The 25,709-nt window shown below is 30.8% G+C and overlaps 11 protein-coding genes across 11 annotated transcripts; 8 read left to right on the top strand and 3 right to left on the bottom strand.

The window, feature by feature from the left end:
• Positions 1-259: 259 nt before the first annotated feature.
• YAR1 (Yar1p) lies at positions 260-886 on the top strand (the record flags this gene model as incomplete). Its single annotated transcript, XM_046080127.1, has 1 exon — positions 260-886. The coding sequence occupies one exon, from the start codon at positions 260-262 to the stop codon at positions 884-886; it is 627 nt and encodes a 208-aa protein (XP_045937441.1).
• Positions 887-1,556: 670 nt separating this feature from the next.
• On the top strand, positions 1,557-2,507 carry SUI3 (translation initiation factor eIF2 subunit beta; the record flags this gene model as incomplete). The annotated part of the gene is made up of 1 exon (XM_046080126.1): positions 1,557-2,507. One exon carries the CDS (start codon positions 1,557-1,559, stop codon positions 2,505-2,507), a length of 951 nt encoding a protein of 316 aa, XP_045937440.1.
• A 425-nt stretch (positions 2,508-2,932) lies between these two features.
• ADD37 (Add37p) lies at positions 2,933-3,604 on the bottom strand (the record flags this gene model as incomplete). The annotated part of the gene is made up of 1 exon (XM_046080125.1): positions 2,933-3,604. The coding sequence occupies one exon, from the start codon at positions 3,602-3,604 to the stop codon at positions 2,933-2,935; it is 672 nt and encodes a 223-aa protein (XP_045937439.1).
• A 414-nt stretch (positions 3,605-4,018) lies between these two features.
• Positions 4,019-5,263, bottom strand: ENV7 (putative serine/threonine protein kinase ENV7; the record flags this gene model as incomplete). The annotated part of the gene is made up of 1 exon (XM_046080124.1): positions 4,019-5,263. The coding sequence occupies one exon, from the start codon at positions 5,261-5,263 to the stop codon at positions 4,019-4,021; it is 1,245 nt and encodes a 414-aa protein (XP_045937438.1).
• A 552-nt stretch (positions 5,264-5,815) lies between these two features.
• Positions 5,816-7,300, top strand: RVB2 (RuvB family ATP-dependent DNA helicase reptin; the record flags this gene model as incomplete). The annotated part of the gene is made up of 1 exon (XM_046080123.1): positions 5,816-7,300. The coding sequence occupies one exon, from the start codon at positions 5,816-5,818 to the stop codon at positions 7,298-7,300; it is 1,485 nt and encodes a 494-aa protein (XP_045937437.1).
• A 336-nt stretch (positions 7,301-7,636) lies between these two features.
• Positions 7,637-8,125, bottom strand: VMA11 (H(+)-transporting V0 sector ATPase subunit c'; the record flags this gene model as incomplete). The annotated part of the gene is made up of 1 exon (XM_046080122.1): positions 7,637-8,125. The coding sequence occupies one exon, from the start codon at positions 8,123-8,125 to the stop codon at positions 7,637-7,639; it is 489 nt and encodes a 162-aa protein (XP_045937436.1).
• Positions 8,126-8,881: 756 nt separating this feature from the next.
• On the top strand, positions 8,882-9,532 carry NSL1 (MIND complex subunit NSL1; the record flags this gene model as incomplete). The annotated part of the gene is made up of 1 exon (XM_046080121.1): positions 8,882-9,532. The coding sequence occupies one exon, from the start codon at positions 8,882-8,884 to the stop codon at positions 9,530-9,532; it is 651 nt and encodes a 216-aa protein (XP_045937435.1).
• Positions 9,533-10,482: 950 nt separating this feature from the next.
• Positions 10,483-11,379, top strand: SSO1 (syntaxin; the record flags this gene model as incomplete). The annotated part of the gene is made up of 1 exon (XM_046080120.1): positions 10,483-11,379. The coding sequence occupies one exon, from the start codon at positions 10,483-10,485 to the stop codon at positions 11,377-11,379; it is 897 nt and encodes a 298-aa protein (XP_045937434.1).
• Positions 11,380-13,850: 2,471 nt separating this feature from the next.
• Positions 13,851-19,517, top strand: FAS2 (trifunctional fatty acid synthase subunit FAS2; the record flags this gene model as incomplete). Its single annotated transcript, XM_046080119.1, has 1 exon — positions 13,851-19,517. One exon carries the CDS (start codon positions 13,851-13,853, stop codon positions 19,515-19,517), a length of 5,667 nt encoding a protein of 1,888 aa, XP_045937433.1.
• Positions 19,518-21,489: 1,972 nt separating this feature from the next.
• USV1 (Usv1p) lies at positions 21,490-22,764 on the top strand (the record flags this gene model as incomplete). Its single annotated transcript, XM_046080118.1, has 1 exon — positions 21,490-22,764. One exon carries the CDS (start codon positions 21,490-21,492, stop codon positions 22,762-22,764), a length of 1,275 nt encoding a protein of 424 aa, XP_045937432.1.
• Positions 22,765-23,704: 940 nt separating this feature from the next.
• CET1 (polynucleotide 5'-phosphatase) lies at positions 23,705-25,468 on the top strand (the record flags this gene model as incomplete). Its single annotated transcript, XM_046080117.1, has 1 exon — positions 23,705-25,468. The coding sequence occupies one exon, from the start codon at positions 23,705-23,707 to the stop codon at positions 25,466-25,468; it is 1,764 nt and encodes a 587-aa protein (XP_045937431.1).
• Between the last annotated feature and the right edge of the window lie 241 nt (positions 25,469-25,709).

Below are 25,709 nucleotides of genomic sequence, written 5' to 3'. Positions count from 1 at the left end.
TGTGATGAATTAAAGGTTTATTATATTTATGAAAAGATGAATTAACTCTATGCGTCACTATTTAATGTTTGTTATTTTATCTGGAGTGGCGAAGTACCTTTTTTTTTTATATTTGATATATATACTTTTTTTTAAAGTCGTTTTCTTTTCTTTTTTTTCTTTTTTTTTTTTTTTTTTTTTTTTTTTAATATAAATTTACTATCTTCAGACAGATAATAAACTATAAAAAAAATTGAACAGGAAATCACCAAAAGAAAAAATGACATCACTGCATAGCGGTCCACTTGCCCAAGAAGATCAAGACTCCATTATATTTGACGCTCGTTCAGGTGATTTAGAATCGTTGAAAGAGATTTTCACGACTTTAGTGCATCCTAGACTTTTAATTGATTGCGTGGATAAAGACACTAAAGTTACTCCACTACATATGGCAGCTGCTAATGGACACTTGGAAGTTGTCAATTATTTACTAAAACTAGTCAAAGACAATAGCAATGAACAAGATACTTTACAAAAATGGGTTAACCAAGGAAATAATAATGGCAATACTGCATTACATTGGGCCGCTTTAAACGGGCAATTGGAAGTTGTTAAGTGTTTGTGTGAAGATTATAATGCAGATCCTTTTATTAAAAACAAGTTTAATCATGATCCAATATTTGAAGCTGAAAATTCAGACAAGGAAGATATTGAAACTTATTTTTTGAAAAAATATGAAGTTAACCCAGATGAAGTGGAAAAAGAGGGAGAGGGAAATGAAAATAAAGAGGTGGATGTTACCACTGTACAAATTAAAGAAGGTACGGAGATAGAAAATGTTACCAAGGAGGCAACAGAAGCTTTAAGAGAGAAAACTGAGGAATTGAGTCTTGGGAGGGAGAAATAAGAAGACTAAATAAACGAATTGGTGGTTTTTGTATTATAATACTAATGTCATATACTTGACATTTCATCAAATTGTAAGAAGATGGTTGTATAACTTTGTACGAACTATAATACTTTTGAAGCAATAAAATAAAAAACAAAACAAATATGCTTTTACACGACACATTATCCATTTTTTTTTTTTTTCTTTTCTTCATTAAAACCTATGATTATTTTTTTGTTAAAAGAGATTGTCACAGAGGAATCTGCAGATAGCTAATAACTAGCTTAATTTTGCAGATTTTTCTTACTTTGTTTTTGTAAAAAAGAAATCCCTCTGTGTGCGGAGTCTTCTGCCTTTCTCCTTCTGCACCATAATACAAAGTATTTTTCTTTTACGGAGCCAAATAAGAATGAAGGAAAAGAAAAAAGAAAAAAGAAAGAAAAAGAAAAAAAAGAAAAAAGGAAAAAGAAAAAAGAAAAAAAATTTTTTTCATTCTTCTTCTCATTCTCATTCCTCTTTTTCCTCTTGAATTTTTTTCGCCTGATTTAATACAACAATGTATATCAAATATTAAGCCTGTATTCAATATATATATCATCAATCTTTTACCAAATTATAATAAAAAAGAAAAAAGAAGGAAAAGAAAAATTAGAATTACTATATTAAATACATAATATAAAAAAAAAAAATGTCCGATTTGACTGCAGAATTAGGGTTTGACCCATCATTAAAGAAAAAAAAGAAAACTAAAAAGACTATTTCCGCTCAGGATTTCGATTCAGTGGTAGGCAACAAGACAGAAGGTACTTCAGTCCCCACCAATACTTCCAGTTCCACCACAAATGATGAAGATTTATTTGTGGGCTTAAAAAAGAAAAAGAAGAAGATTCCAGCCAGTTTTGATGCAGCCGTTGAAAATGAAAAAACAGAAAGTTCACCAGCCCCATCTTCTTCTGATGCTCAACTGGACGATATAACTAATAGCTTGGGTGATTTAAGCTTAAAAAAAAAGAAGAAGAAGAAGAAGGCCCCATCTAATTTAGAAGACTTTGATAAAGCTTTGGAAAAAGCTGGTATCGATGTATCCGCCACCAGCGAACAAGGAACTCCAGAACTAAGCTCCACTACTAGTAGTACTGCTAGTAGTAGCATCCAAGAAACTGTTGGTTTACCATATAAAGATTTATTAACCAGGTTTTTCAATATTTTAAGAGCAAACAACCCAGAGTTGGCTGGTGAAAGAACTGGTACTAAATTTAGAATTCCACCCCCAGTATGTCAAAGAGATGGTAAGAAGAGTATTTTTGTTAATATCCAAGAAATTTCTGAAAAATTACAAAGAAACCCAGAACATTTAATCCAATATTTGTTTGCAGAATTAGGTACTTCTGGTAGTGTTGATGGTCAAAAGAGATTGGTTATTAAAGGTAAATTTCAAAGTAAGCAAATGGAAGGTGTTTTAAGAAGGTATATCATTGAATATGTTACCTGTAAAACTTGTAAGAGTATTAATACTGAATTGAAGAAGGAACAATCCAATAGATTATTCTTTTTGGTTTGTAAGAGCTGTGGTTCTACTAGATCTGTATCCTCTATTAAGAGTGGGTTTCAAGCTACAGTTAAAAGAATCAAGAAATAAACAGCAAATTAAAAGGGGAGTGGAGAACATAAGACTAAGATTTATAAAGCCAATTGTAGATTATGGCAAATTTTATACCATAAAATTGAAGCTTACTGGATCATCGCAATTAAGAAAAGTTTTCCTAATTATTTTACTGAGTTATTTTTTAATTTTTTTTTTTTTTCTTTTTTTTTTTTTTTTTTAAAATTTTTAGATTTAAGTTTTCCTAATATGTATATTTATCAACGACGACGACATATATAGTATCTCTATGTTTAATATAATGATATTACTATTGTTATATGTATATATATATATATATATATATATCCTGCACCTTTTTGCTATCCTTCTTTACAGAAGAGAAGAAATGTTCCTTTTATTAGCAAAATTCGCGTCCTCATCCCTTATAAAATATGTAAATTCATGATGTCATGGATATTTTACTGAATATTTTCTATAATTTTTCTAAATGCCGGGAACCAGGAGCTGATACTTGAATCTGACATAACCCATTTATTTAAAAGCTTAGTCAATTGTTTTGAATCAATGATGCTTTGTTGTTCCAAAATATAGCATAAGACCGGCCTAGCGCTTTGATTCTGTACAATATCTTTTTGAAAACGTAGTAATTTGCTACTATAAAATTTAAACTCCTGCAAAGGTAGACCGGATGGAGATGCAACCATTTCATTTAGCTTACCAATTAATTCCAAGTCAGTGAGTAACTTGATGTTATTTTTTTCAATGGGGTCAATGCTATTGTTTTCGTCCACATACACTTTACCAGCGGATTCAGTCACTGGACTTTTATCAGTAAGCTCAGTACGCTTATTGTCAGCATCAATGAGAGGAAATCTATTCTTTGCTGATGAAGGAGGTGGTACTACATCCACAATTTTAGCTGAACGAAAAGTATCCTTTACATCATGTAAGATTCTAGCTGAAACTAAAGATGATTTCTGTTTTCTTTTCACATAGCTACCTTTCTTGCTACGTGTGTTATTTAAATCAAGCAAAAAGGTTGGACAATCATTATAACCTTTAACATCTGATTCTCTACAATTTTGAAAGTTTTGAATAACATTTGCACAACTATCATTATCGCTAGTCATCTTTTACCTGATTAATGTATATATATATATATATATATAAGCTTTATGTATTTATATTAAATACTTAACATTCTAGTAATTTTTTTTTAAAAAAAAAAAGAAGAAAGTCATATTATATACATATGTCTGTATATAAATGTTTAAGGCAATACAAAATACTAAAATCTGGCAAAAAACAAACAAATAAAAAAAAAAAAAAAAAAAAAAAAAAAAAAAGATCTCGACCCCTTAACAAAAATTTTTGGACAGCGCATCGAAATCAAAGACAGATGCGGGCGGCTAACTCAGAAGGGTAGCAATCTCTGCTTCTAAATATAACTATTATTATAAACGGGGAATTCATACTTAATAACCATATTAGTGCGTATTAGACACTAAGTAATAAAATAAATTTTTAAAATAAAAAGAATAATATCAATTTGACAACATATCCAAAATTTCTTTAACGGTAGGTCTATCTTTGGGATTTAATTTTAAACATTTCTGTATAATAGACACGATTATAGACAAGCTTGTATTATTGGTGAGCGTTGATGGGAAACTATATTCTGCATTTTTAATTAAATCCTTGATAGACACATTTGAAGTCAACAATTCCTGTCTTTTAAATGGATTTACACCCAATAACATGCAATAAAGTAGACACCCAAAAGACCATACATCACATTTAGAACCATCCTGTATTGTATATAAATTGCTTTCTTCGTTAACATTATTGTCACTGTGATTATATATACTTGAAGCATCGAGTATGAATTCTGGTGGCGAATAGCTTACATCAGACGAATATATTAACAAATCTTGATTTTCACCATGTTCCTCCTTTTTAAATGGATATCTTTTAGTAATACTTAAATCACACAATTGCGGTTTACTTATATCAGCAACCATAGTGTCATAATCATACGCTATTAGCACTGTTGTGGGTCTCAAATTATTATAAGAATAATCCTGTTCATGCAAGGTCAATAATCCCTTACATAATCCAATACCCAATTGTTTAATTTGATGCACATCAAAAGAAAACTGTTCTGGTACTAATATGGACTTATTAATCACATCTTGTAAAGTGTAGCCGTAGGGAAATAAAATATCCGCATAGGAAAAAGATGATTCAACTTGCGGAATTGGAGTAAACCCATTCATATCTGCCCCACCATTAGTACTATTGGTTAAACCCAGTAAAGATAATATTTTGCCACAAATTCCATACGTGTGAGTAGTTAATGAACGTGATGAATTACTATTATTGGTACTATTATTACTTTCTATTTCAAATAAAAGCATGTTTATAATATAGGGGTTTATCCTTGAGCTATCTTTTAACCTATGGAATTTCTGCAAGTTTTTGATTTCAGTAAGGGCATGATTTTCATTTTCTTCATATTTGATTCTTTTAACACAATATAAATTTGATAATTGTTTTTTTTTTTTTTGTGTTCTATCATTATATTGTTGTTGTTCCTCTTCTTCTGTAGAGGGATAAGTCTCAATAGGTCCCTGAATAGATTTGACCAAATAGATGGTATAATTTGAAGATTCATCCAAGATGGTAATAATCTCAAAGTATTTGCCCTTGATAGTTAAAACATTTTCATTATTACAGCAGCTACAGCATCCACAACATTGACAAAGACAGTACGCACAACAGTAGCCCATTTTTTTTTTTTTTTTTTTTTTTCTTTCTTTGTAACTCGTTTCGTGCAAGGCTTTCAATTGTTAGTAGATAACGTATAGGAAATATACCTTATTCTTTAGAAATTAGAAAAAATTCACACACAAGAATAAACGTATAGGAAATGTGATTTAACTAGTAACCAATCAGGCCTTTATTAGACATTTAAAAATAATAAAAAAAAAAAAGGAGGGGGAAAAAAGGAGAAAAAAAAAAAAAAGCCAAGTAACCGGGTAGTTAGTATCATGATAATAACATTAAATACCAAAAAGTTAATAATCCGGGTAATAATAGTTGTTGTTTAGAAAATTTTTTTATTAAAATAGAAAAAAGAAAAGAAAAGAAAAACAAATAAAGTGCCAAAAATTTTTGTTTCTTTTTTTTTTTCTTTTTTTTTTTCTTTTTTTTTTTTTTTTCAAGAGAACCATGCCTGTTTTTTTTTTAGTTATTGTTGATGATAGATAAATTGGTAAACTCAAAATAAAGGGAGGGGGCATAAGAAAAAATAAGAACAAGTAAAATAGTGAGACGCAACAATGTCAATTCAAACATTAGATCAAACTCAGCAACAGCAACAACAACTACACTCATTATCATTGATTGCAGCTCATTCCCATATTACTGGTTTGGGTTTAGACCCGGTGACTTTACAACCCAAAGAATCCTCACAGGGTATGGTTGGTCAATTAAAAGCCCGTCGTGCTATGGGGGTTGTTTACAAAATGATTAAAATGGGGAAAATTGCAGGGAGATGTGTTTTGTTGGCAGGACCTCCAAGTAGCGGTAAAACTGCTTTGGCGCGAGGGTTAGCCCAAAATTTGTCTTCTAACGATGATGATGATAAAGAACAAACTGGTAGTAGTGGTAGTAATACGGTTCCGTTTACTGCTATTGCTGGTAGCGAAATTTTTTCTTTGGAGCTTAGCAAAACTGAAGCATTAACTCAAGCTTTCAGAAAATCAATAGGAATCAAAATCAAAGAAGAAACTGAATTAATTTCTGGTGAAGTGGTAGAAATTCAAATTGACAGAAGCATAACTGGCGGACAAAAACAAGGCAAATTAACTATTAAGACAACTGATATGGAAACAATCTATGAATTGGGAAATAAAATGATTGATGGTTTAACGAAGGAAAAAGTCGTTGCTGGTGATGTTATCACTATTGATAAGGCTAGCGGAAAGATCACTAAATTGGGTAGGTCCTTTGCTCGCAGTAGAGATTATGATGCTATGGGTGCCGATACCAAATTTGTGGCTTGCCCAGAGGGTGAGTTACAAAAGAGAGATACCGTAGTCCATACTGTTTCATTGCATGATATAGATGTAATTAATTCTAGAACGCAAGGTGTGTTGGCCCTATTTACTGGTGATACCGGTGAAATCAGCAGTGAAGTTAGAGATCAAATTAACGCAAAAGTTGCTGAATGGAAAGAAGAGGGAAAAGCTGAAATTGTGCCAGGTGTCTTGTTTATTGATGAAGTTCACATGTTAGACATTGAATGTTTCTCCTTTATAAACCGTGCTTTAGAAGACGAATTTTCCCCTATTGTTATTATGGCTACCAATAGAGGTATTTCACAAACAAGAGGTACTTCTTATAAATCGCCACATGGCTTACCACTGGATTTATTAGACAGATCTATTATAGTTACGACCACTGTATACAAGGAAGATGAAATAAACACAATTTTGAAAATTAGGGCACAAGAGGAAGAAGTGGAAATTAACGATGCCGCACTTGCTTTGTTAACCCAGATTGGATCTGAAACTAGTTTGCGTTATGCTTCTAATTTAATATCTGTTTCTAACCAGATTGCATTAAAAAGGAAAAGCAATAATAATATAATCGAAGTTCATGACATTAAAAGAGCGTATTTATTGTTTTTAGATAGTAAAAGGTCTGTTGAATTTGTGACCCAAAATGAAAGTCAGTATATTGATGATAATGGGAAAGTCGAGATCTCTTCTCAAAAACAAAACAACGCAACGGATTTAGATGCAATGGATACTACCGAATAAAGTGCTTTAAATAAGGATGGAAAAAAGAAGACATCTAGAAAATACTGATATATAATAATAATAATAATAATGATAATATGTTAGGAAAGAAGTGTATATTGTTTTTTCTTATTTTTTTTTTTTTTTTTTTTTTTCTTTTTCTTTTTCTTTTTCTTTTTCTTTTTCTTTCAAAAATAAATAAACTTTTATTATTATATAGAGTTGTGCTTGCAAGAGAAAAAGAAAAAATAAAATTTAACAAATGAAAATAAACTTAAAAGAAAAAAAAAAAATTTTTTTTTTAAAATAGATTAAATCATTAAAGGCATCTACTAATTTTTTTTAATAATTGTCTTTCTAACTGGTTGACCCTCTAGTGTTTAAAATTAAAGCAATAATCATTCCATACAATCCTAAAACTTCTGCAAAAATCAAAATAAGCACTATACCCACAAATAATCTTGGTTGATGCATGAATTTTCTAACACCAACATCCCCAACAATACCAATAGCATAACCACTGCTTAAACAGGCAAAGCCAACACATAAACCACAACTCATATGCATGAATCCATTAAAAAGAGTATAAGTCTCTGTTGGGTTTAAACCACCGGCGATTAAAACTGCAACAACCAACCCATAAATAGCCAAAATACCACTCATAACCACAGGGATTAAGGATTTCATAATTAATTCAGGTTTAAAGGTAGATATACCAGCAATACCGATACCACTCTTAGAGGTACCTATGGCTGCACCAACACAACTTAGACACATTGCAAAAAAACAGCCCGAAAACCCAATTATTGGGGCATAATCGGGGGCATAATTTATCTCTTTCGACATGATAGTATTCAAGTTTCTTATTTTTTTTTTTTTTAATTCTATGATTTCTATGAAAATTTTGAAAATTTTGTAGATAAATTAACGATAGTTATTAATTATTGTTTTTGCATTGTAGTTACTTTTGCTGCAATAAGATCAGTTGTAAAAAAAAAAAGGACTACTTTTAGGAAGAGTAAAAAAAAAAAAAAAAAAAATTAAAAAAAAAAGCAGCAGCAAAAAATATTTTTTTTAAAGGAAAAAAAAAAAAAAAAAAAAAAAAAAATGTTACAACCGTACATAATTACATTACCCGGTTATGAAAATAGAATTTCTCAAAGCTTTTGTTATTATATGTGCTCAATGAAAACAAATTGACCAACTGAAAAATACAACGAAGTTGCAAACGTCTATTAGGCCCTAAGTGGAAAAGCATGCTGATTAATAGTTTTTCATATAAAACTGATGGGTTTATTAGAGCTACACTTTATATTTTTGGGAGATAATGCGTAACCTATTTATAAATTCAAGAATTATATTAAAAAAAAATCCAAAGCAAATTAAAATAATCTCCTGTATATCCGAACTTTTGTATTTTGCACTTCGGAATGCCCGGCTTTTCATTGCGGATAATTTGTAAAGGGAAACTATTCTAAAAAATAAAAGCAAAAAAATATACAAGTGAAATCAATTCTTGAAATAAAAACATACACATTTAAACAGCACCATTTGAATGGAATAATATCAATAATAACAACAATAATAATAATAATAATAGTAATGCCTCGAGAAAAGATAAGTCTATCGCTAACGGAATTTCAAACTATATATTCACAGCTAAGGGATAACTTAGGTCAAAGATTGGTAAAAAGTCTACCACAACAAACAAATGATGATATCGTAAGATCTAAAGCTGAAAATTACCTACAAAAATATTTATTGGAAGCTATGGAAATGGCTTACAAATCATTGGATATTGAACAGGAGCAAGAACAACAGGAAGAATATACTGAAAAAGAGCATGATATTCGAGATATTTTATTAAAGGATGATGAGAAGGACGTTGAGCCATTTGATTTAGAATTAAACGAAAAGGTGCGAAAACTATATCAAGATTGGGAGACCGAAGTAGTTAATGTAACACAATTACGTAAGAATGGACCACGTAGATTAGGAACTGAATTGGACGGACTGAATAATAAATTATTAGAACGAATCGATAATGAGATATCAGACGCTTCTCATATTGCTAGTACTGATAACAACAGCGTAGAATTCTCCATAAAAGACGATGATAATAGCTATTCCATCGGCATAAAAGAATTAAATGAATCGTCTCAAGAGTTGTTGGGTAAAGTTAAAAAGAATCAAGATGTATTAGGAAGAAAAAAAGATTTTGTGGAAAGGAATACTCAGTTTAAAGAAACCTAATTGAACTGTCGCACTTTTCTTAACGCGTCTTAACGAATTTGTAGTTTTAAAGAAGAAGAATAATATTCGTTTACACAGCATTTAATTTTTTTTTTTTTTTTTTTTTTTTTTTTTTTTTTTATTTTTTCTCCTTTGCTAGTAGGTTATACCGAACAAAAAACAAGCACAGCCTCGATATATATATACATTTTTTTTTTTTATATATTATAAATCAGTCATGTCTTTTAGTGTCACAGTTGTTTCTGATTTTAATTATTAAATTAATGAGTGGTGAAATAATAATTACCCCAATAGGGTTCTACGTACATTTTCAGTGTATCTTATGCTTTACTGCTTTGCTATATGCTTCACGGCACTTTCTAACAAGAATTATACTTAATTTTTAATCGTGTTGTTTATTTCGGGCATTTATTTTTATTGCAAGTTATTTCGATTTCTTTTTTTCTTTTTTTCTTTTTTTTTTTTTTTTTTTTATAGAGTGAAAAGTAATAATATCTCGTTAAGGGTCGCTACCGAACTTTCTTAATAGTAAACGATTAAAAGTGCTAATATGTTCTGCGTTATTTATGAGATGTATTGCTAGCTTTTGATTTATGTGGTTTTCAATTAAATTTATTTCTGTTTCTGTTTCGGTTTGTTTTGTTTTGTTTTGTTTTGTTTTGTTTTGTTTTTCTTTTCTTTCTTTCCTGGATTTCTTTTTTTGGATTTCTTTTTTTTTGTGTTCTGCTTCTCCCTTCCTTCCTACACGACAATTTTTTTTTAATGCTATTTTTCTCACCCACTAACAGTTCAATTTTGCACTTAGCAGTTTTATATACAGCTGTAAACATATAACACTATTTATATAGAAAAATAAGTAACTAACAAGTAAGATCAAGCGCAATATTATTTTACAGTTGTAACATTAACAGCAGAGGTAAAGGGTAAACTGTTTATATAGAAATACAACAATGAGCAACAACAACTACAACAATCCCTACGGAAATAACCCGTATGCTGAAGAAGAACAGCCACACGAATTAAACAACATGAATACAGGTTCTAGTAACAATAACAACAATGACTTTGTTGGTTTCATGAATAACATTAACAGCGTTAACACTGAATTAGATCGTTATCAAGGTATCGTCAATCAAATAGATGTTTTACAAAAGAAACTATTGACTGAAGTGAGTGAAGAACAAGAATTAACATTAAGGCATCAATTGGACGATTTGTCTGCACAAGCCTCAGATTTACAATATACATTAAAACAACAAATTAAGGAATGTCAGAGACAAGCCCTACACGATAGTTCTATGCAAGCTCAAGCTGAAAATTCTAGACAAAAGTTTTTAAAATTGATCCAAGATTATAGAATTATCGAAGCTAACTATAAAGAACAAAACAAAGAACAAGCTATAAGACAGTATAAAATCGTCCAACCAGAAGCTACTGATGATGAAGTCGAAGCTGCTATTAGTGATGCTGGTGGCCAGCAAGTGTTTTCTCAGGCTTTATTGAATGCCAATAGGAGAGGTGAAGCTAAAACTGCTCTAGCTGAAGTTCAAGCAAGACATCAAGAACTTTTGAAATTAGAAAAGACTATGGCTGAATTAACACAATTATTTAATGATATGGAAGAACTAGTCATTGAGCAACAGGAAAATGTTGACGTTATTGAAAAGAATGTTTCCAATGCACAACAAGATGTTGAACAAGGTGTTGGTCATACCGAAAAAGCTGTTGTTAGTGCTAGAAGGGCAAGAAAAAATAAAATTAGATGCTGGATTATTGTTTTTATAATTTTTGCTGTTATTGTCGTTGTTGTTGTCGTGCCATCAGTTGTGGAAACTAGAAAAAATTGAAAACGGGGAATATATTTTACATCTACTTTTTTAATATTCCTTTTTCATTTTTTTCTTTTTAATTTTTTTATTTTTTATTTTTTATTTTTTTTTTTAATTGTTCTGTTTTTAATGTATTAACGAAAACTAAAAAAAAAAAGAAAGTAAATTAATGAAAATCACATTAAAAACTCTAATTAATCAATCAATTTAAGAAGAAAGAAGAAGAAGAAAAAAAAACTAAAATAAAAAAGAATTGTGAGTATGGGAGGCAAAAGAAGCAAGAGGAAATAATTATTTTATTATTGTCATCGTCAATGTTATGATTATTGGCATAATCATTTTTTTTTTATATATTTTTTGTTGTGTATTATTATATATATATTTTTTAAAAAAAAAAAAGAAAAAAAAAAAAAGAAAAAAGAGCTCGAAGAATGTTATTACTGTTATATTTATTCAAGAAATAAGAATAAAAAAAGATGAATGAATAAATAAATAAAAAGTATAAATCTGGAAGGGAAAAAAAGAAAGTGTTTATTATTATTTGCTATTATCATTATCATTATTATATGATTATCTATTTTTTATTTAATATTATAATTAAAAGTTTGATTTTTTTTTTTTCTTTTTCTTTTCAATTCTATTTATGTCAATTTTATAATTTCTAAATTTATATGTATTAATTATTAAGAACTAACTTTTCAAATCATTATAAAAGTTGAATTAAATTCAACTCTCGAGTTTAACTCAGACAAATAAAAAAAAACTGCTCATTATTTTGGTTTTTATCTATAAGTCGATCGTGTGAATATCGTTTAATTAACGGTTATATAAGGGAAAAAAAAAAAAAAAATACAAACACATTCGTTATGCGGCTTATTCATTTTTTTTTTTTTTTATTCTGCATGGCTAAAAACATTTAATTAAAATAACCTTAATTTCGAAAAGAATTTTAAACAAATCTTGAAATTATACTGTGCAGCTTTACAAAAACAAATAAATTCGAAAGGGAAAAGTAACAAAATAAATCATTATCACCAAGAAAAAATGAAAAATCCTAACAAGAAATTTGTTAATGTAGTAAGCCAAGAGTGCACCATATTTACATATAGACGTATATAAAATGTATCCTCATATAATATAGTCCCGAGTTTCAATTTCAAACAAAAATATCTATACTCATATATCACACATGTAATAAATAGGTTATTTATTTTTGTCCTGAAAATCGGGGTGGAAACGAGGGTCTAGTTCAATCTCCCAAAATAATTTTAAATAAAACAAGTTTTCCAAATCTTTTCAGAACTACAATGCATAAAGTATAGTCGCAACTATGGTATCATTCATGTCCATAAATTTCTACAATAATGTATTATAAAAATTAGAGAGAATTCGGAAAGGCATTTTGTTTTTGGGGTTCTATTTAATTAGCAACTACAATTTAATTAGTAGAAAACAATAATTGAAAGTGGAAAAAAAGTTAACCTCGCTCTTTTCACTGCTACACTATTTGACATTTTTCTTTTGCTCAGATCCGGATATAGAAAATGAAATAGAATAAAAGTTTATTACTATAAACTATGAGGATAGAAAACAAAGGTTTAAAAAATGCATTAACAACCGGTACAAATCAAAAATAGATGTGTCCTTACTGCCAATTTTTTTTTCAATCAATCCACTTTCAATTATCTGAGCCTAATACTCTTTATTGTATACCTATGTTTAGATATATAAATTAAAAGTTAAAAAAATGTTTGTTTATAACAATAAAGTGGAGGCATTATGCTTATAAGGCATAGGATTTATTAACAGTAGATAGCGAAAAGGAATGAAATAGAAATAACAAAGAAACTTTAATAATAGAAAGAAGAAAAAGTAATCATAGCTTTTAATTTTTTATTTGTTCAAATTTATAAGCATTTTCAAATAAAAGGAGCAAAAATATTTTCTACATTTTTTATTTTTTATTTTTTATTTTTTTTTAACAGAATGTTTTATGCTTCAGGGCATTTTTTGTTTTCCATGGATTATGATATCCCGAAGTGGCAGGGAAAACGTTTTCGGATAAATTAACACGTTGGAATTCAATGCTGAAAAATATTACCAAGATATATCTTTTCCGCCAAAATATATAAACCGAAAATCCCGTTAATACATTTTTTTAAAAACATTTTTTATTCTCAACAAAATATTAAAAAAAAAAAAAAAAAAAAAAAAATTAAAAATGTTGAAAAAAATAAAAATAAAAATCATTTTGTTGTTGCCTGCAATAAAAGTATTTCAGTAAATCTTGTATATATATATATATATATAAAAAGAAAAACAACATTCAAAGAAAAAATAATAACATATAATATCTTCTACAATTTTTATAATCGTTATCTTCTTCTCTTTTTAACTTCCTTTGCTTGTCTTTAACAACTTATTATTTATTACCAAAAAAAAAAAAAAAATAAACACATAAACAAAAAGGTTACACACGTTCATATAACATGCCTATGAAACCTGAAGTCGAGCAAGAATTAGCTCATGTTTTATTAACCGAGCTATTAGCTTATCAATTTGCTTCTCCAGTTAGATGGATTGAAACACAAGATGTTTTCTTAAAGGATATGAAAACCGAGAGAGTTGTTGAAATCGGTCCTTCTCCAACCTTATCTGGTATGGCGCAAAGAACTATTAAAAATAAATATGAATCTTTTGATGCCGCTTTATCTTTGCAGAGAGAGGTTTTATGTTACTCCAAAGACGCCAAAGAAATTTACTACACACCAGATCCATCTGAATTAGCTACTGATGCTGCGGAACCAAGCGGTGCTCCTGCTGCTGCTGCCGCCGCCGCCGCCGCTCCTGTTGCTGCTGCCGCTCCCGTTGCTGCTGCTCCTGTTGCTGCTGCTGCTCCCGTTGCTGCTGCTGCTGAATTGCCAGATGAGCCTGTTAAGGCTAGTTTGTTGGTCCATGTCTTGGTTGCACAAAAATTAAAAAAACCATTGGATCAAGTTTCTACTTCCAAAGCTATAAAGGATTTGGTTGGCGGTAAATCCACCGTTCAAAATGAAATATTGGGTGATTTAGGTAAAGAATTTGGTTCTACCCCAGAAAAACCAGAAGAAATTCCTTTAGCAGAACTCTCTGAATCTATGCAAGATTCATTTAATGGACAATTGGGTAAGCAATCCAGTTCTTTGATCTCTAGGTTGATTTCTTCTAAGATGCCTGGTGGTTTTACTGTTACTGTAGCCAGGAAATATTTACAATCTAGATGGGGTTTGCCAGCTGGTAGACAAGATTCTGTTTTGTTAATTGCTTTGACCAACGAACCAGCTTCCCGTCTGGGCTCTGAGGCTGATGCTAAAAGTTTCTGGGATTCTATGGCACAAAAGTATGCATCTATTGCTGGGGTTGATTTGAATGCCGCTTCTGCCTCATCTGGTGCCGGAGCTGGTGGTGCTAGTGGTGGTGCCGGTGGTGCTACCATTGACGCTGCTGCATTTGACGAATTGACTAAAGATCAAAAAGTTTTGGCTCGTCAACAGTTGGAATGTTTGGCTCGTTATTTGAAAATTGATCTAAATAATAGTGAAAGAAAATTTTTAAAAGAAAAGGACAATTTAGTTGCTTTACAAGCCCAATTGGATTTCTTAAGTGAAGAATTAGGCGAGTATTTTGTCAATGGGGTTAACACTAAGTTTTCCAGAAAGAAAGCCAGAGTTTTTGACTCCTCCTGGAATTGGGCTAGACAATCTTTGTTGACCATGTATTTTGAAATTATTCACGGTGTTTTAAAGAATGTTGACAGAGAATTGGTTAGCGAAGCTATTAACATTATGAATAGGTCAAATGAAACTTTAATCAAGTTCATGGAATATCACATCTCCCATACTGATGAGGAAAAGGGTGAAAATTACAGACTTGCCAAGACTTTGGGTGAACAATTGATTGAGAATTGTAAACAAGTCTTGGATTTGGATCCTGTCTTTAAAGATATTTCCAAGCCAACTGGACCAAATACTACCATCGACAAGAATGGTAACATTGAATACAAAGAGATACCAAGAGAAAAGGTTAGAAAATTTTCGCAGTATGTTCAAGAGATGGCTTTGGGTGGTCCAATCACTAAGCAAGCACAACCAACTATCCAAGACGATTTGACTCGTGTTTATAAGGCTATTTCTTCTCAAGTTAATGAGCATGGTATTTCTGAGAAAACCAAATTGGAATTTGAAAAGTTGTATGGTGAATTAACCAAATTTTTAAAAGCCTCTGATGAAATCAACACTACAGCTTCTACCACTGTTGTAGGCGAAGACGATTCCTTGGATACTGATTCAACCAAAGAAGTTGCATCGTTATCAAACAAATCATCCATCAAGACTGGTGTTTCTGCTACTATTCCAAGAGAAACCATCCCATTCTTGCACTTAAAGAAGAAGGCCAAATCAGGTGAATGGATATACGATCGTTTAATGACTCGTTCCTTCTTGGATGGTTTAGAAAAAGCTGCTGTTAACGGTGTTACCTTTAAAGACAAGTATGTTTTAATTACTGGTGCTGGTATTGGTTCTATTGGTGCTGGTATTTTACAAGGTTTGTTGCAAGGTGGTGCAAAAGTCATAGTTACCACCAACTCCTTCAACAAAAAGACCACCGACCACTTCCAAGCTTTGTATGCTCAATGGGGTGCCAGAGGCTCTACTATGGTTTTAGTTCCATTCAATCAAGGTTCTAGACAAGATTGCGAAGCTTTGATTAATTATATTTATGATGATGAAAAGAAAGGTGGTTTAGGTTGGGATTTGGATGCTGTCATTCCTTTTGCTGCTATCCCAGAAAATGGTATTGAGTTAGAAAACATTGACTCTAAGTCTGAATTTGCCCACAGAATCATGATGACCAACATTTTAAGAATGATGGGGCATGTTAAGAAACAAAAGACTTCTAGAGGTATTGAAACTAGACCAGCCCAAGTCATTTTGCCATTATCTCCTAACCATGGTACTTTTGGTGGTGATGGTTTGTATTCCGAATCGAAGCTGTCATTGGAAACTTTATTTAACAGATGGCACTCTGAAAGTTGGGGTAACCAATTGACTATTTGTGGTGCTGTTATTGGTTGGACTAGAGGTACTGGTTTGATGTCTGCTAATAATATCATTGCTGAAGGTATTGAAAAAATGGGTGTTCGTACCTTTTCACAAAAGGAAATGGCATTCAACTTGTTAGGGTTATTGATTCCAGAAGTTGTTGAATTGTGTCAAACTGCTCCTGTCATGGCTGATTTGAATGGTGGTTTGCAATTCTTGGAAAACTTGAAGGAATTTACCTCGAAATTACGTACTGATTTGTATGAAACCTCTGATGTTAGAAAGGCTGTATCTATTGAAACCGCCATGGAACACAAGGTTGTAACTGGTAAGAATGCTGATGCTGGTTATGCCAAGTTTGAGGTTCAACCAAAGGCTAATATTCAATTGAATTTCCCAACTTTGAAGCCATATAACGAAGTCAAAGAGCTTTCTCCATATTTGGAAGGCATGCTAGATTTAGAAAAAGTGGTTGTCGTCACTGGTTTTGCTGAAGTTGGCCCATGGGGTTCTTCAAGAACCAGATGGGAAATGGAAGCCTTTGGTGAGTTTTCCTTGGAAGGTTGTGTGGAAATGTCTTGGATTATGGGTTTAATTAAGTACCACAATGGCAAACTAAAGGGACGTCCTTACACTGGTTGGGTTGATGCTAAGACCAACGAACCTGTTGAAGATAAGGATGTCAAGGCCAAATATGAGAGTTACATTTTAGAACATACTGGTATCAGATTGATTGAGCCAGAATTGTTTGATGGATACGATCCAAAGAAAAAGCATATGATTCAAGAAGTTGTTATTGAGGAGGATTTGGAACCATTTGAAACTTCTAAAGAAACCGCTTTACAGTTTAAACATGAGCATGGTGAAAAGGCTGATGTTTTTGAAATTCCAGAAACTGGTGAATATAGTGTTAAGTTGTTGAAGGGAGCCACTTTATACATTCCAAAGGCTCTAAAATTTGATCGTTTGGTTGCTGGCCAGATTCCAACTGGTTGGGATGCTAAAACTTATGGTATTTCTGATGATACCATTTCTCAAGTCGATCCAATTACTTTGTTTGTTTTGGTTTCTGTCGCTGAAGCTTTTATTTCTTCTGGTATTACCGATCCATACGAAATGTACAAATATGTTCACGTTTCCCAAGTTGGTAACTGTTCCGGTTCTGGTATGGGTGGTGTTTCTGCTCTACGTGGTATGTTCAAAGACCGTTACAAGGATGAACCTGTTCAAAATGATATTTTACAAGAGTCCTTTATCAACACTATGTCTGCCTGGGTTAACATGTTGTTAATCTCCTCTTCAGGTCCAATTAAGACACCTGTTGGTGCTTGTGCTACTGCTGTTGAATCTATGGATATTGGTTTTGAGACTATTGTCTCTGGAAAGGCCAAGATCTGTATTGTTGGTGGTTATGATGATTTTAGAGAAGAAGGTTCTTACGAGTTTGGTAATATGAAGGCTACTTCAAACTCCATCGAGGAATTTGAACATGGTCGTACTCCATCTGAAATGTCTAGACCAGCTACCACTACTCGTAATGGTTTTATGGAAGCACAAGGTTCTGGTATCCAAGTTATTATGACCGCTGCACTAGCTTTGAAAATGGGTGTTCCTATTTACAGTATTTTGGCCTTTACAGCTACTGCTACTGATAAGATTGGTAGATCTGTTCCAGCACCAGGTAAGGGTATTTTGACTACTGCCAGGGAATATCAATCAAACTTGAAATTCCCAACACCATTGTTGGATATGAAATACAGAAGACGTCAATTGAAATCACGTAAGAGCCAGGTTAAAGCATGGGCGGCCGCTGAATTTGAGGCTTTGAGGGATGAAGCTACTGCTATTCCAGAAAAAGACAGAGCCGAATACATTTTGGAGCGTACTGCTGAAATTGAGCGTGAGTCTGAAGTGCAAGTGAAGGCTGCTCAAACACAATGGGGTAACGAATTTTACAAAAATGATCCACGTATTGCTCCATTGAGGGGCGCTTTAGCTGCATATGGTTTGACCATTGATGATTTAGATGTTGCTTCATTCCATGGTACGTCTACTAAGGCCAATGATAAGAATGAGTCTGCAACTCTTAACGACATGATGAAGCATCTAGGAAGAAGTGAAGGTAACCCTGTTATTGGTGTTTTCCAAAAGTACTTGACTGGTCATCCAAAGGGTGCTGCTGGTGCTTGGATGATGAATGGTGCCATTCAAATTTTGAACAGTGGTATTGTACCTGGTAACCGTAACGCTGACAACATTGATCAAGTTATGGAACAATTTGAATATGTTTTGTATCCATCTCACAGTATCAAGACCGATGGTATTAAGGCCGTTTCTGTTACCTCCTTTGGTTTTGGTCAAAAGGGTGCTCAAGCAGTTGCTGTAAATCCTAACTATTTGTACGCTGCTATTAGTGAAGAGACTTATCATAAATATGCTGCTAAGGTTGGCGAAAGGGAAAGAAATGCATACAAATACTTCCACAATGGTATGATTACTAATGGGTTGTTTGTTGCTAAGGAACATGCTCCTTATGATGACGATTTGGAACAACATGTCTACTTGGATCCATTAGCTCGTGTTTCCTCTAACAAAACCGGTGAATTGGTTTTCCATAAGAAACATATTCAAGAATCTGAGGAGTATATTAAGAAGTCTACCAAGAAGACTGCACATGCTGTTTCCGAATTGATTGGTGATAGTAGCAGTACCAAGGGTGTAGGTGTCGATGTTGAATTGATTAGTGAAATTAACGTTGAAAACCCAGTTTTTATTGAACGTAACTTTACAGAAAAAGAAATTTCGTACTGTAAGGAACAGCCAAGCGTACAAGCTTCCTTTGCTGGAACCTGGTCAGCTAAAGAAGCTGTTTTCAAGAGTTTAGGTGTTAAAAGTCAAGGTGCCGGTGCACCTTTGAAGGAAATTGAAATTGTTAGAACATCAGGTACTGGTCCAGAAGTTATTTTACATGGTACTGCTAAAGAATTAGCCACAAAAGCAAATGTTAAGAGTGTTAAGGTTTCTATTTCCCATGATGATCTACAATCAGTTGCTGTTGCAGTATCTGAAAAATGATTTATATAATATATATATATATTTTTGTATATATGTTTGTATGTGTTTCTTTTAATACATTTTCTCTCTATTATTGTTTTGTTTTTCTATATAGTTCTTTTTAGTGTGTATTTATGTGGAGCAAAAAGTTGGTGCAGTAAATTTCTAATAATAATAATATTTTATTTTTATAAGGTGTACTTAAAAGATGTTATTGAAAGCTAAGTATTATGATACCGAAAGACAATGGAGAGTATAGCAACAAACTCCAATGGAAGTGGAAAAGGTACAAGATATAAACAAAAAGAAAAAAGAAAAAAAAATTTTTTTTTTCTTTTATTTCGATTACAATTCAGGAGAAAAAAGGAAAGGAACAATTCCAAATTACGTAATTTTTCATATATCGAAATGAAATAAGGAGGCTAAAATTGTATATATAAATATACAATCCAGGCTTTATGAACAAAAAAATATAATAAATAAATATAATAACAATAATAATGGTAATGATTTGTTATTGAAAAATAAGGTCCGTAAAGCGAATAAAAGCCTAGCATTGTATTATTATAAGCGATAAATGTAAAAGGGAAAAAAAAAAAAAAAAATAAAGAATGGGAAAAAGAAAGAGGGGAAGAACAAAAAGAAAAATATTGTGTACTAGGCTTTTTTTTTTTTTTCTTTTTAGGGCTTATACAAATTTGAATGGAAAATAATAATGGGAGTCTGCGTAGTTAGCATCTGCGTTTATAAACATTAATTATCCTTTCTATCGAAATTTTACGTGGATAAAAAAAAAAGATAAAAAAAAAAAGAAAAAGCCAACATTTTTTTATTTTTTTTTAGCTCGTCCCTTAATAGCGTACTAAAAAATTTAAAAATTTAAATAATATAACGCAAATATTTTCGAATTATTTCGTGGAATAAAAACTGTAACGACTGCTAGGCTTTTTATAAAAAAAAAAAATGGTTTTCGCACTCGCTTCGAAATTATCGAATACAATTTCACTAGGAAAAAAAAAAAAGAAGAAAAGCGAAATATGATTCTATGCAGTAAGTTGCAATAATATTTATTTTAAAACTATATTACAATACATTTATTTAACCAAAAATTAATTCAAAACAGAATCAAAATTAAAATGATGTAATCTAGAAAGAAACGCTTTCTAGAAAAAGAATTCGTTAGTTCTTTTCTTTAAAAAAAAAAAAATATTAAAAAAGGAAAAAGTTTTGCAAGTATAAAAAGAAAGAAACTTCTTTTTTTCAAAAAATTTCAAGCTTGCAAATATCTTTTTTTTTTTTTTCTTTACTATAGATTCAAAAGAAAGGGATACTCAATAAACAAGCATATAAAACACGAACAGGTAAACGAACAAATAAAAACTGAAAGGACAAACAAACAAAAATCAGTCTAATACCAAAAAAAAAAAAAAAAAAAAAAAAGGGGAGTTAGCAACTGTACAACAAAAGAAGAATATATTAAAATATTTGGTTTGTACTCACTTATCGTCTCTAGAGTATAAGATAAATCAAAAAGTTAAGAAAAAACTATAATTATATGCAAAAAGCTTTTTCCATCACTATTATTAATATAATTATTGTTATAAAAATACAAACGTACGATTGAAATAGATTTTATTTAGTATTTTGTTTTTTTTCTCGTTTTTTTTTTTTGTTTTGTTTTGTTTTCATTTTTTGTTCTTTGGTTTTTGATTTTATTATTTTATTATTTGTTCTTTCTTTTTGTGAGTTTTTTTTTCTTCTATTCATAGAAAAAAATCAGATTCTTTTTGATTATTGTTTTTTTTTTTTTTTTTCTTCATTTTCTTTCCGTCGGTACGTTCGTTTCTTTTTTCGGGTTTTGTGAGTTTGCTATTTGTTATTCCATTAGAAATTCAAATAACTACATTGTAATCAATCTTCCATTTGTAAAAGAAAAGATAAAATACAGAATATAACAAGCTAATATTTTTTTTAATAATAACAGACATATATGATGAAATTACAGAAACAAAATAATAGTACACCAATTATTGGTACTCAAGATAATAGCACTAATAGAAGACCTAAAAGAAAAAGGGGCTCGCCTAAAGTATTTCAATGTCATGGGTATGGTGATTGTAAAATGGTATTTACAAGAGCAGAACATTTAGCAAGGCACGTAAGAAAACATACTGGTGAAAAGCCATTTCAGTGCGATACATGCCTGAAATTTTTTAGTAGAATTGATAATTTAAAACAGCATAAAGAATCAGTACACGCTTCAATTAAAGGTGATAACATAGATGGCAACTCAGAATATGACAACAATAATAATAGTAATGTTAGGAAAAGAAAAAAAAGGAACATAAATGTTACCACAAGTTATTGCACTTCTAAGTCTGACTTTTTAGGGACAAATGATTATATGAATAAGACAGAAAAGCCTAATCCCCGAACATTGGTAGGACATTCAGCATTTTTAATGAACAATGATAAGATTGGTACTACGACTAATGATAATAATAATAATAATAATATATATCTTCCACCACATGTGAATATGAAGAATGGCTCTAACGATAAAAAATATAACATTTTTTTTAATCCAAATACTACAGAAAGTAATATATCTGACACAGTTAGAGTTATACAAGAAGCTAGTAATAATGCTTATCAGCAACAATGTATCACAAATATGGGTCACAATAATACGAATAATATGAGTAATACTGGTTTATTACTACATAATAATATTAAAAAGTTTAATAACCCTTTAATTTTGAGTTTTGATGAATTAATGAAAAATAAGCAGCAGTTAATGATTAATACCGCCATTACCGCTAGTAATAATAATAATAATAATAATAAGCAAGCCTCTCCTCCTCTCACAGTAGTTAATCCAATTAAATATCATATTGGAACAAATATTACTGCTGTTGATAACAATAACACCATGAATTTAAATAATCATCCGCGCGTACCAACAACATCGCCAATATCGCAACTAGTACCATCAGAAATAAATCACAATAATAATAATAATAATAATAATAATAAGCACGTTACCGATATAAAGTTGCCCAATATTAGCACTAATACTACAACTACGATGGTGAATACTTTTATGAATAATAAACCTTCGATAATAGAAAATCAAGCCAATGTCATTAATACTAGTATTGATACTTATAACCATAATACAAGCGATAGCAGCATTAACAGCAGTGCTGCTTCCTCTCCTTCATCATCGAACAAGAAGACCAGTGTCCGGTTCATGTTGAGCGATTAGCAAATATAAACACCTTTATTCTTTCATTTTTCTAATATTTGATTTTAATTTTCTCCTATATGTTTAATTTTCCTCCATATGTTTAATTTACTTCCAAAGCAAAAATAATCTGTGATAATCTTTTAATATCTTTTTGCTTTTACTGTTTTGTCAAATTTTTTCCATTTGATCCTAAACATTAATTTTTTTTTCATTCACTTCTAGTTTTATTTCCAATATATGTATGTATATATAAGAATATGTTAGTATTTTGCTTTGTATTTATTTCGTATGAATTTTTTCTTTTCTTTTCTTTTCTTTTCTTTTCTTTTCTTTTCTTTTCAAAATCTTCCATATGGGCAAAAACAATATTTTTGGAACATGCTTTGTTTCAAACGCATAGAATTTGTAACAATTTAGATAAACACTTTGCAAGTTTATTCCTAAAAGGGATTTGAAAATAAAAGTGTAAACAGTAAGCAAATTACGCGCTCGCGAATCTACAAATTTAACATTTGTTTATTTTCCGATGTGCAAAATTATGTATCGGACAAATCAAGACAATTAAACTGAAATATACAAACATTTTTTTTTTTTTTTTTCTCGGTGAGTTCTCGGAAAACTAATAATCTAAAAATAAATATAAATGATGTAATTTACGAACTAATTTTGTATACCGGATGCTTCGGATAAAACACATAAAAAGACAGGTACGAATATAAGTTGTCTTTAATATATATTTCGACAACTTGAAAACTATTACACCATACACCTTTATTATTTTTGTTGTAGCATTTACAACCTTTTAGTTCTATCAAACACAATATAAATCATCAAATAAAGGATTATAATAAGGAGAAAGATTCAACAAAAAAAAAAAAAGAACCAAGCAATTAACTTCTTTTATATATATATATATATATATATATATCTAATGTCTATTGAAAGGAAACATAGTATAATGTCATTGAATGATATTATTAATCATGATGATGATAACGAAAGAAAAGAGGTCCCTTCAACATCCACAGTAGAAAGCAAAGAACACGGACAAAATAGTGAAAACGAAAAAATGGATACTAATTCAGAAGGAAATATCACTATTAAGGAGTCACCAGTTGGTACTAATAACACTCTTAATAAGAAACCAATATCTGAGAAGGATGATGAAACCGATACTGACGAGGAATTGGGTGAGATCGTTTTTGATAAATTCCAATTTGATTATGATAAGCAAGAGGATAAAAAAGTTGAAGACAATGAAACATTGTCTGATGCTAATGAGGAAAAAGAAACTAACAATAATAATAAAGACAATATAGAAAATGAAAATAAGACTGGTGATGAAATTGTGACACTGACAAACAGCTCAAAAAAGAGAAATTCTACGGATACTAAGGAAGAGGAACTTTTGAAGTTGAATAGTAAGAAAAGTAAACTTTCACAGGACAAAAGACCAGAGGCGACCCAAACCGAAGATAATGCTAATATCATTGTCTCCTCTATATCTGAAAACATTCTGCCACCTGATGCAAAATTGCAATCTGAAAACAAAAATGAAACACTGGATACTGATATTAATAGTACTAAGTCACATGCCCCCAAAACCGATGACAAAGTTGAAGCTGTCCTTAGCAAAGATGAAAAACATAATAAGCAACAGAGTAAAAATAAAATTGAAAATGACTTAAAAATTTTAAATGAATTAGCATCTTCTGCTAAACCTATTAGGTACTCTAAAGCTCCAATCTGGGCTACTAAATGGCAACCAACAGTAAAAGTATTGAGTGGTAGAGTAAATGCTGACCATGCTCCTAATAAGAACGCTGATGGTCTTAATGATATTACCACTTTTCATTTGGACGATTCTTTTATCAACACAATTCCTGATGACGATTTGACCAAGACTGTTCAGGAATGGATCTATGCCACATTGGTTGGTATACCCAAAGAAGAACACCAGTTTTTGGAATTAGAAATGAAATTTGGAATTATAACTTCTGACAACGATATCGACAGAATTTCTCTTCCTGTCTCAACACAGGCAGTGTATTCTGAAATTGATGGTCGTTTAACCCCAAATATTAATGCCAAATGTTTTGAAGAGTTAAACAAATACATTAAAGGTTTGAGTGATATGGGTGAAAATATTGGAAAATTTAATGTTTTGGAAAGTATGACTTCAGATTCATTATACAGAGTTGGTGATGTATCACATCACCAAAGACCTAGATTTTTGAGATTAACAAGAGATGTAGAAACAGGCAGAGCTGCCCAATTTATCGAAAAAAAAAGTATCTCTCACTTATTGATTTATTCTCCTAAGGACACGTATGATGTTAAACTATCCATGAATTTGGAATTGCCTTTAAACCCTAAAGATGAGCCACCTGAGAAATATGAACACGAACAACCGATACATGTAAGACATAAGAAAAGAATGAGTTATATACATAATGATTCTGTAACTAGATTCGACCTAACACAAGTTATTTCTGGTGCTGGTGGATCTAGGGAAAAGAAGAGGAAAGAGGAAACTTCTGAAACTTTTGAAGTTGAATTGGAAATAAATACACCAATTTTGATTCAAACGTTTAATGCAATTGAACAAGACTCTACTAAGTATGCTTCTGTAGTAAGAACATTTTTAAACAACGGTACAGTTATTAGAAGAAAATTAAGTAGTTTATCATACGAAATATTTGAAGGACAGAAAAAGTTTTAAAAACGTTATGTTATTTTATTCTTTATATATATATATATATATATTAGCAATATGTGATTATTTTTTTTTAATAAGATAATGATTTGTAATACTATTAGTAATGATTACAACTATAAAATTTCATATTTTTACATTTTAGTAACATGGATAACCTTCTTCAGGTCTAATAGTTTAGATTTAGTCTACAATGGTAATAATAATGATGACAAATTGTAAAAAAAAAAAAAAAAACAAAAAAATT

This window comes from Saccharomycodes ludwigii, chromosome I, assembly GCF_020623625.1.
Source record: "Saccharomycodes ludwigii strain NBRC 1722 chromosome I, whole genome shotgun sequence".
Taxonomy (NCBI): domain Eukaryota; kingdom Fungi; phylum Ascomycota; class Saccharomycetes; order Saccharomycodales; family Saccharomycodaceae; genus Saccharomycodes; species Saccharomycodes ludwigii.
The sequence above is the reverse complement of the archived record's forward strand: the minus strand, read 5'-3'. Positions and strand labels throughout refer to the sequence as shown.